Here is an 11094-nt window from a genome sequence, read left to right as displayed (position 1 = left end):
AAGAGAGTCAAAGTGTGTCTTTAGTCTGTTGTTCCATTTCCAGTTATCTTCCCAAACGGAAGGAGCAAAGCATTGTGGTGCATTAAGCACAACCGCACACACACACACACACACACACAGGCTCATCATGCTCATAGTGGAAGCACTGATTGCTAAGTGCTACGTCGCTGCTGCTGCTGCTGCTGCCGTGTGTTTGTGTGTCTGTGTGTACATCTGTGTGGGCTGAGTTTAAGTGCTGAGATGTGATGCATCAACTGAGTCGTCCACACTGAGCTGCAGCATCTCCGCCGTCTGCCTGTGCACACAGAAAACTCTAGAGCTCTAGTGTGAAACAAAGTAGGAAAAGCAAAGTGATAGCTAAATGTCCCAGAAGAGCTGTTCGACTGAATGTACACCAATGTACTACCTTTCTGCAGTTGTAATACTCTAAGATATTTACATTTGGAAACATAGTCTTCTGACGTTCTCTATGTTTTTTCATTGGGGTTAAGAGTCGATAGTTTTAGCGTCGGATCCAAACGGATGCATAGACTTTGGCAACTGGTCTGCAAATCTGACATTAACAACAACAACAACAACAAAAAAAGATGTTAACACCTGCAATTAAACAAAGGGAGGACCGTTTAAAACCATTGACTGGAAATAAGAAAAGTCGGTCATCTCTCAGTAACATATGGACTCATTTTTGAAGAATTGAATCATCATGTTACGACCTGTTCTGTAAACACTGTTGTTAAAAAGAAACCAAAAAAACAAAGGTTGTAACTAGTGACCTTCGATGCACCGAAATTAAAATTCTTGGCCCAAACCGAAAATGAGGAAACCAAGGCTGAAAACCGAAACACCCGAAAAAAAGTATTATGCCAATTATTAGTTAGTACCATTGCATTGATGGCTATGACTGTGAACTAAACCTCAACAAAATCAAGGCACTGCAATTATATAAACTAATATTAATGTTCCAAAGAATTAAACAATTACAAAATTATGAAAATATTTATTTAGCACATTCCAACAATGTACAATATAAAATAAACTAAAACACAAAATGAAATGTTAAACCTGATCCCACTTCTGTGTACATTAAATAGTAATGTACAAGCATACTGCCCTGCTGAAAGATTGTAACATTGAATATGTTCTCGTACACACTGCTTTATTCCCCTAGTGGCTGTGAGCCACTAAAGGGCAACATCTTTCTGGTTGCCAAAGGCGAGCAATGAAAGTCATTCAGTAAAAGATTTGATTTCTAACTTTAAGAAAAACAGTACTGTATACAGTATGTCGACAGTTAATTATTTGTTTGTTTCAGATTTCCTTTAAAGGAAAATTATGTAAATTTTTCAGAATTAGAGGAAAACGGGCAGTAAATCTGCTGAGGTTCTGTATTAAAGAGCTAACATGGTTCCTGGAAAACATTGTCGTTTCTAAGACAATGTTTGAAACTTTCGTTATCAAAGACAAAGACACTGTGTTGTCAGTCTAGAGCCGGTGATGAAGTCACACATGCATGCAGAATTTAGGTACACGGGACGAAATGTGCTAAGTGTCTTGGCCTTTAAACGAAAAGCATCCAAATGTTATTCTGTCTGTGAATAAACAAACTGCAGTTAGAACCAGCACTGGACGCAGCACTTCCATTCTTTATATACAATCTATGACTAAAATAAGCCTGTGTCCCCATCAGAGCATGGCTTGTTTACCAAGGTAGAGCAGCAGCAATTTTTCTGTGGCACCAGAACCATGTCATAACCGATGAGTCCGAACGTCACTCAGGCGGGTCGACTCAGGACCCGATTGTCGACACGAACCAAATGTGGCGCCACACAGCAGCAGTGAAGTGTACGTTAGAGGGTGACTTTACTACTTACCCTGCACTTATATGCCCTCTGTGTAATGGATACCAAGGCTTAAGTGGTAATGGTGTAATAAAAAAAAAAAAAAGAAACAGACTGAAGGAGTGCAGAAAGAGGCGGAAGATGGAGGGAGGGAGGAGGGAGACAGAAAGGTAGAAGGAGATGGAAGCTGAAGGAAAAGGAAGTAGATGACAGAGGAGGAGAAAAGGAGACGATGAGACAGAGACGAATAAGAGTAAAACAAAAGAGACCTGCGGTTCGTATTGTGCACAGAAAAGGACAAAGAACGAAAGTGATGGAAGAGGAAGATGATGAAACGTTAAAATCCAGGATGAGGCACAAAGAAGAGTGTGAGACAGAGACAGAGAGACAGAAGATAAAGAGATGTCCTGCTCTTTGTGCTGAACTTCCGTTTAGGGAAAGTCTGCGAGTCTCGCTGTGTGGAAACGTCGGAGGTTTTATCCTCGACGTTATCGATCCTCCAAACTTTCTGCTGCTGCCTTGGGTCTCTGTCTTTTAATTTCTCCCCCGTCTTTACTCTCACCTTCACATGTCAGAATTCATCTGTGCCACAGACACATGTAAAACAGGAAACGAAGCAAGGACAGCGTCTGTATTTAAACGGCTTCTGGTTTAATTTCAGTGAGTTTTGAACATATCCATCCATCCATCCTATTTTCATCCACTTATCCGTTACCGTGTCATGGTATCCCAAATCACACTGCACCATACCAACCCCCTGAACCTTCCTGCGGGTGGTGAGTCCAATGCCCTAACCGGGATTCGATCCTGCCCAGGAGGTGAACACTGAGGTAGTTTTGAACATATTTGCTGGTAAATATGTTTAGTTCCTTCTTAAAATAAGTCATACAAAGTTTAAAACTTTTGAATGAGTTGAGCTAGCTTTTATGTAAAGGCACACATTTATTACCACAGATGGATGGATGGATGGATGGATGGATGATGGATGGATGATGGATAGATAGATAGATAGATAGATAGATAGATAGATAGATAGATAGATAGATAGATAGATAGATAGATAGATAGATAGAAATGTGTATGGTATCTAAATGACTGCTTCGACAAAACACCACCGCCTGGTTCTGCGTTCTGCACTGACACTGAAGCAGCGCTAAGTCTTCCACCCTCCGAGTAAAACATTGATGCGTTTGCATTGAGTGTTAGCAGCTCTTGAGACTCAGCGCTTGACTTTGATGCTCCACCTGAGTGAACACAGGGTTTTGACTTTCTGTTGGAATAATGACTCCCATTCTCCTTAGTGGAGGACTTGACCTACAGGTCAGAAATAAAGGGGAACAACTGATGCATGTTCATTCCCTTCACAAATCACCTCTTCAGCCTCACAGCAGACGGATGACAGAGGGACATCAAAATGGAAATGCGTACTATCTGGTTATATCTTCAAAAGACCAAGCACTGACAGCTACGTGTAGTACTTGTTCTCATGGAGAATGTTTTGACGTAGTTACAGAATTCAGCAATTCCCTTCATGCTGTTTCTCTAAATATCCAAGATCTAAATTAGACTGTAATGACAAGAAATGTCGGGACAATTTTGCTGAAAACATACTTTGCTCAATGTTCTTAATGTTAATCAAAAGTCCTTGCCCTTTTAGAGAGAAAACACAGATCCAAAAAATGTGTCACAGTTTTTGGGTTTTGTTTGTTCAAGAGTTAGGTCCTGGACTATGGACTGGACTATTTACTGCAAGCACTGTGTGATGAAACTAGCAGCTAACAGACAGTAAATAGGCTGACACACAATCACACCAGGCTCAGCAGCATCTGTTTCCCTTAAAGTCGAACGTTCATCATCCTCTATCTTCCTCCGAGACTGTAAACATAATCACATTAGACAGTGTTGCTTTATATGCTGATGATGTAACAATGTTTGCTAAGGTTGTAGTAATGACAGTGTCACATGAATCACACAAAGAGAGAGAGAGAGAGAGAGAGAAAGAAAAAAAGGCACGGAGTGAAGACCTGAGCGTTTTCTGCTGATCTCGTTTGCAGTTAGAGTCGCATCCAGCAGCGAGAGACTCACAGAGGGAGCTGATGAAAGACAGGAGGAGCTGTGCACTATTGATCCTATTGACTCCAGCTTTACATTTACAGCACAGCACAGCCGCCCCTCCGCCATTCTCACAAAGCGGTGGAAGCCCCCTCCCCTTTGAATAATATAATTGCAGGTTTGATCCCGACTGTAACCTCCACCGGAGAGAAAAAAGGAGCTGATTGAATCAGTCGGGCGTGATCGCTGAGTGTGTTTGTGTGTATGGGTCAGACTGATTGCTGCCTTTTTACTCACAGATGTGTCTGCACTTTTCTTAAGCTAAAAGAAAGAAACTAGTCTGGGGTGAAGCGACGCTGAGCTGCTTTTCATTGAAGCTACAGTTAGCAGAACAACACTGACCAAAGATGGAAATAAACACCTTAGGAATTCAAATTTCCCTGAGCTAATGTGTTGAAAATTTACATTTGGTGTAAATGAACCTTTTTGTCATGTCATCTAACCTTAACTAGTACACGTATGAAACCAGTCTCGATTAGAGTCAGAACAAACTTCAAATAGAATTCGAATTACCATTACACATGGTAACAAGCACACCAGCAGCAACAGAGCCTAAAGTTTTAGTTTTTTTAAAAACTAAAAGTGTTATGTCAAAAGTATTTTGATTTGGATTTCCATAAAACAAATGTAAATATAACGCCGAGGGAAACCATAATTTGCAAATTATGCCAGGCTCGCCAGGATGCAATAACAATATTATATAATAATTAAATCAAAATATAATACATACATACATATATACATTTATATATATATATATACATATATATATGAACTATTATGACTTCTCTTCATGAAGTTTTTTTTTTGAGTGGATAAAACTTCAAATCTTACATATATTACATATATTCAATAGAAATTTGAATCTGATTGATAGCCGTAGTCTGAATCCTAATCTCAATTCTTGCCCCATGAACCCCATGAATTCTAATTCTAATCCCAACTCCAACCTAAATCTGGAACCTTATACTCACTCACTTAGAGGGGACCTGCAAAATGTCCCCACAAAAAAAGTGTCCCCACAATGAAGGTAAACAGGTATATGTTCTCGCCAAATTACAACTATCCCAGAAACAGAAGGCAGAAACTCCCATGCTGTGTGGCCCACGGTTCATATTCACAGATCAATAGTGCCACCTCCTGAGCAAAGTGTATTAATATTCTCTTCAATATCACATCAGCGAAGAAGAGCAGACACAGAACAATCAATTCTTTCATGATGAACAACCAGGACATTCATATTTGACTCATTTATCTCACTTTATTCCCGCCTTTTGTTTACAGCCACTTAATTCTAAGCGGTTTGAATCCATATTTTAACGGTTCTTTGTCCTTTTCCCGTAATTATTCTTTTTATGATTCCGTTTATGCAGATCGTTACCACATTAACTGCGGGGCTGTCAGGTTATTCTCTATTTTTCCGCACCTACAGCTAATTACTTAAAGTGTGCACAAGATTAAAGAGAAACTTAAGCTGTTGTTTTGTTTTTTAACCAGAGGTTGTATGAGGTATTGACACACAGTTTCTGGCACGCTGACTGTTTCCGTTGCTTCATCTCACTGCTGGACAATTCTGTTTGATTACTACGTAGCAGGAGCGCTTGTTGTGTTTGATTTGTCTTTACAAAAGTCCATAAAGAAAAACCACATTTTTACATGACAGCGCACAGAAGTTGACTCCATGCATACGTTCCATTACAGATATATTTTTTTATTTGTTGGCTCAAAAAAGTCCAAGTTAAATTTAGTGTGACCATATGCTTAAATTACAGATTTCTCTTAGGGAGTCTGGTGCCTGGAGGCATAGAGTTTTTTTTATTGAATACAGTTTGTATTTTCCTGAATAAAATGTATTATCGGTATTGAAGATATTAAATAGATTATTATAAATAAATAGAAAAAATAATCAGTGGAAGTTATTTGTCATGGCTGAGTTTCATCATCTTCACTGATTCATGGTAATGAAAGACAGCAGAAACGGCTCTGTTTAAACACTTTCAGTTAAACACTAGACTGGGTTGGTGAGAAGGACAGGGAATGTGTGTGTGTGTGTGTGTGTGTGTTTGTTAGTTAACAGCGAGGACAGTTTCCTCCTTACATAATAGTTTTGTCACTGAATTGAGTCCGTAAATTAATTTGTATCGATCAGGATCCGGGTCGTGCATACTTAATTCAGGGAGGTAATCAAATCAAATGCACCCACACCTCCTCCTCCTCCTCCTCCTCCTCCTCCTTGTCCCCTTTCCTGGCTGACTCATTATAGGAGTACCAGTGATCGTTGACACTAGTAATTGCAGGACAACAAAGACCTGAATCTTTGTTTTTTTTTTCTTGACATACGTAAAGAAATAAGGAGTTTTATTTTTTGCTTACTTCAGGATCAAACAACAGCTTACACTATTTGATTAAATTAAATTCTTTTTCCCATCATTCCTCCTAACGTCTCTTTCTTCACCCTGTCTTCCCTCCTCTCAGCTTGCAAACGGAAGGAACAGGACACGGGGAAGGACCGCAACAACACACCAAAGAAGTCGCGGCTGGTCTTCACCGACCTGCAGCGGCGCACCCTACTGGCCATCTTCAAGGAGAACAAGCGGCCGTCCAAAGAGATGCAGCTCACCATCTCTCAGCAGCTGGGCCTCGAACTCACCACCGTCAGCAACTTCTTTATGAACGCACGACGCCGCAGCCTGGACAAATGGACAGACGACGGAGGCAGCCCCGGAGCTCAGTCTTCGGCGTCCAGCACTTGTACCAAAGCGTGATAAAGGATGCCGTGGCAGGGCGGGGAAACTTCAGGGGCAGGGGTCTTGATCAGGTGGTGTGGGCGGGGCGGGGCGGGGATGAGGGTTGGGGGCTGAGGGTCGACGTGGAAACGAGAGATGGAAACCAAAATTTTTACACTTTTTTTTTTTCTTTGTTTGTCAGTTTTGAGTGACAAGCTGAGAGAGGGGCTGCTCACTGCGACCACTTATTTGTAGCCAAACCGCCTTCTACACGTTCACCCTACACTCATACCATAGCTGAAGGGTAAACGAGTGTTAAGAACACACACACACACACACACACACACATACACACACCAACCTCACTGTGGGAAGTAGACAGAGAAAGTCGTGGATCACAGACTCCTGTGGGTCAGGACAGTTTGTATGACCACTCGCTCAAATACCAAAGACTAGAAGACGGCGTGCGTTTTCTGATATGCAATAGGAACTAGGAACCAACCGAAACCAGGAACCGATAAAAGCTTTACGACTGTGGAATGTGTGAGAAGCTCGCTGGTTGCCTAGTTTTGGCGCCTACAGTTCATTCATTTGGAAAGCAAATGTAGACTAGGCTGCTAATTTTGGTCAGATAAAAGTCATGTAGGCTACATTTATGTAGCATCAAAAAAAAAAACGTCCAATTCCAATTATGTAATTGTTGGGGCCATTCAAGAGTGGCCTAAATTAAATTTAGGACAAGGCTATACTTGTCCCAAATTTCTAGCCAACATTTGCACCCCTACACACCTGGTGTCCAGCATGTGAGTCTCTATTTACCCTGCCTTGTGGTATATACCAAATTTAAATACGTGAGTGACGGTCAGGCCTGGGCAAACTTTTTGACTCATGGGCCACAATTGTCCTAAAATTGAACAGGGGGGCCAGGTGAGGGACAGATAGATGGAGCTAAGATAAGTGACATCATGCATAAAGGCTAAAATGCTTTTATCATTTTCTACGCCATCTATTGGGGAAACTTGAGTATTGCAGAGAAAGGCGGAAATATAATGATAACATACATAAATTATATAATTTGGAAAAGTTTGGCGGGCCGCATTAAAAAACTGAACAGGCCGCATTTGGCCCCCGGGCCTTATTTTGCCCATGCCTGATGTAGGTTCTATTCTGTCAGCCAGGTGGCGGACAAGACAAAAGTGTTTGCTCCATATATAGAACTCTAAATATGGGCCACATTCTTCTGGTTCTATGTTGAACAAACTTGTTGAACAAATTTGGCTGACGAGTTTCCCTAAAGTACGTCCCACATGCTGGTCACTTAATGAATAGCTCCTCCCATAATAAAGACCCATAATACCTTGCAGACGATGAGGGTTCAACAAGATAGGAAATGACAAAATATGCAAGCACAAACACACACACACACACACACAGAAGGACACACACTTTTTCCTCATGATTCGATCCAAAACGTAGAATGACAAGCTCATCATCCAGCGTAAATACCTGCTCTGGTGTGAATGACACGTGAATATTAATACATGAGCACAATGAAGAAGCACATTTTCTTTTGCAATAGAACTGGAGCTCTCTGCCAAGCCGAATAGAAAAACTCAGGATGCCATTTTTTCTACACAGCGGCTGAAATCCATTCGGCATCTGCCGTTACACACTAATATTCAATCACACACCGACACACACAGACACAGACATGATTTTAAAGAGTCATTTCCCGGAGGTTTTACTAAAACTTCAACTTAAACCAAAGCTAAGCTAACCAGTTTACCACAGCTTCACACACAGCCATCGCTAGCGTTAACATACCCATCAAAGCAGCGCCATCCAATAGGCATTTTAGCAACGGCACAATCGAGAGTCAAGATGCTAGAAAAAAAACAAAAACAAAAAACTGGTGCTGTTTCTTGATGTTAATTTTTCACCTGACAAAAGTTTTGTTTTTTTTTTTCACATTTCATCATGTCTTTTCCAAATGCACAAACTTCTAGGAGCAAACAAAGCACCAAATGTGATCTGGATTCAACCAGGAACAAATCTGTGACTAATCTTTATTTCGGTTTATGAACCAGAAAATCTTTAGAACCTTCAAACGGACTGATATTTCGGTCAGATTTATACTTCTACAGCTGCAGGACTAAGATGCTGTTTGGAGGCTTTCAGCTGCTGTCACAGATATCCACCTAACCCGCCCCCCCCGCAACACACAAACACACACAAACACACACAGTGTGACCGACACAATGGTCGAACCAGCGAACAAGCTGAACCCTTAGAGGACGGACTGTCCAGGCGGATCAGGGCCTTTGTAATAGTTAAAGAGGACAATCTAAAGACGATGCCTGGCAGCTCCGTCTCTTTTCAAAGGGTCAGCCCGGCTGGTAGACAGGAGTGCGGGGTTTTTAACACGGCAGACAACTCTGATTTTAAGGGGAAAAAAGTTGACACCAGACTCAAGATGGGATTTGGCACGGAAGGTTTTGGTAAAAGACGTCGAAGGATTAAAACGACAGGTGGGCTCTGAGCCATTGGCTCTCGGCTCCGTCCGGATTTTACCAAGCATTCGTCCAAAGCAAATCCCATTTTCTAGTTTGGCGCTTACACACTGTACAGCCTTTAACAATGTAAATAGTCGAGAACGTTAGCGAAACACCATGTTTTAACAGCCTTCTTCACTCACAATCACCTCATCAATCATCTCACCTTCAAGCTATCAAACCAAAAAGAAGAAACAAAACCAAAGCAAAGGCGTCAGTCAGCAGCCCCTCCTCGTAGGTAGAACCCCGGGCCGAGTCCTGGCCTGGTTAGAGGCAAGCCAAAGGCTTACAGGACGACTGAAAGTTCCAAAATGTACACTTGAGACTTTTTCTATTTATTGACAAATCGAAACCAAAGAAAAACTTTGTTCTGCACCTAACTGTTCCAACGAAAGGAAAGAAACTAGCTGAAGATGGAAGAGAATTATTAACAAAAAAACAAAACCAAAAAAAAAAAAAAAGGAGTAGCGTTGATGATGTCGACAACGGAAGGTGATACGGATAAGGAAAAAGAAGGATCGGATTGAAGGAAGGATGACATCACAGGATGAGGAAGTAGCTTTGTTCCGCCTGATGCTACGTCAGGCCATCTCTAAGGGGAAGCAAGCTGGTGACTAAAAAAAGGGTAAAAAAAAAAAAAGAAAACACAAAAAAACCACACACCCACAAACATGGGAAGGAGGGAAGGATGAGATGGAGAAAGTCGGCCATTTTTCTTCCCTCCAAACCAAAACCAAACCAAAAAAAAAGGCAGAACATAAATGTGTCTCTCACGGTTGAAGAGTGTCTTTAACGTGTGCCTATGCAGTTTTTCACAGTTAAAAAAATGGTTACGAGAACAACAGAAACCTCATCAGCTAACAAACCAAAGATTCACCGTTAACTCCAGCAGTAGTGCTCCTCCTACCCTAGGAAAAATCGACATCTTTGGCTAACGGAGACATAGACCATCACAGCATGATTGTGTAAACAGCTGAAGATACTGAATGATGGGCTTGTTTTTTAGCATTTCGGAGTTTCATCTCAACACTTTGATCCAAAGGTTAGCGAGTAAGACAACCTACGTTTTTTTTTTATCTATTGGCTGTTACGCTAACATCTCTGTAAAATCCACATTTCAAAATGCTAATGGGCTAACTATTAAACAGACAATATAGCAAATTGTTGAAAACATCTCCCATGGTTGATCCTCCAACACTGTCAACTTGATTGTGTCATGAACATCTATTGACCTAGAACAAAACCTATATTTTATCTTGAGTATTTGTCTCCATTACAGATCCTTTTACCGTCCCACACCGACAAAGTCTACCTCCAATAATCTCAGGCAGTAGAAGCTAACGTTCCAGCTACCAGACAACGCTAGGAGAAAGATTATTTATCACTTTCCCCTGATCTTTCATCGATTCAAAAATGTCGTGTACATGTTTAAAAACTCAAACACGCCACCTTGGCAGGCTAGCCTTGCTGCTGTCCGCCAAGAGAGATACAATTTAACGCCGAGTGAAATGTACAGTCCATACCAAAGATTTTCTACTGTACAAACATTAGCTCGCTCACACCTTGACTCCTTCTTATTGTCCTGCCCCAGTTTCATTTTTTTAAAAAATTTTATCTCAAATCTCACACTTGACATATTGTGTCTTTTGATTTTTATTTTGCCATGAAAACTAAGTACAAAAAGAACAGGAAGCTAAATGCTATTTTTGTTCGCCAACAACACAGCGTGCTAGCCCTTGTTTAGATTTTTTGTTTGTTTGTTTAGAAAATTTCAAAAACCAAGTTGTCGTGTTGGAGAAAAACCTTTGAAAAGACATCGTGTTTGGATAGAAACAACTCAATGCTAATAAACCCATGTTAGCCTGT

General features: G+C 41.0%; 2 protein-coding genes across 2 annotated transcripts in view; one reads left to right on the top strand and one right to left on the bottom strand.

Moving 5' to 3' along the window:
- The window catches only part of onecut2 (one cut homeobox 2), a 27488-nt gene extending 17511 nt beyond the window's left edge, over nt 1-9977 (top strand). The window contains exon 2 of the mRNA XM_025062768.1: nt 6426-9977. Within this exon, the coding sequence (XP_024918536.1) occupies nt 6426-6715 (290 nt within the window). The 3' untranslated portion in view covers nt 6716-9977. The remainder of the gene's footprint in view (nt 1-6425) is intronic.
- LOC103389085 (ephrin-A5-like) overlaps nt 1-11094 on the bottom strand; it is a 1154841-nt gene that overhangs the window by 704847 nt on the left and 438900 nt on the right. The window lies entirely within an intron of this gene.

Source organism: Cynoglossus semilaevis, chromosome 14 (genome assembly GCF_000523025.1).
Source record: "Cynoglossus semilaevis isolate Cse_v1.0 chromosome 14, Cse_v1.0, whole genome shotgun sequence".
Lineage (NCBI taxonomy): Eukaryota > Metazoa > Chordata > Actinopteri > Pleuronectiformes > Cynoglossidae > Cynoglossus > Cynoglossus semilaevis.
Note: the sequence above shows the minus strand (reverse complement) of the source record. Positions and strands in the feature narration are given on the sequence as shown.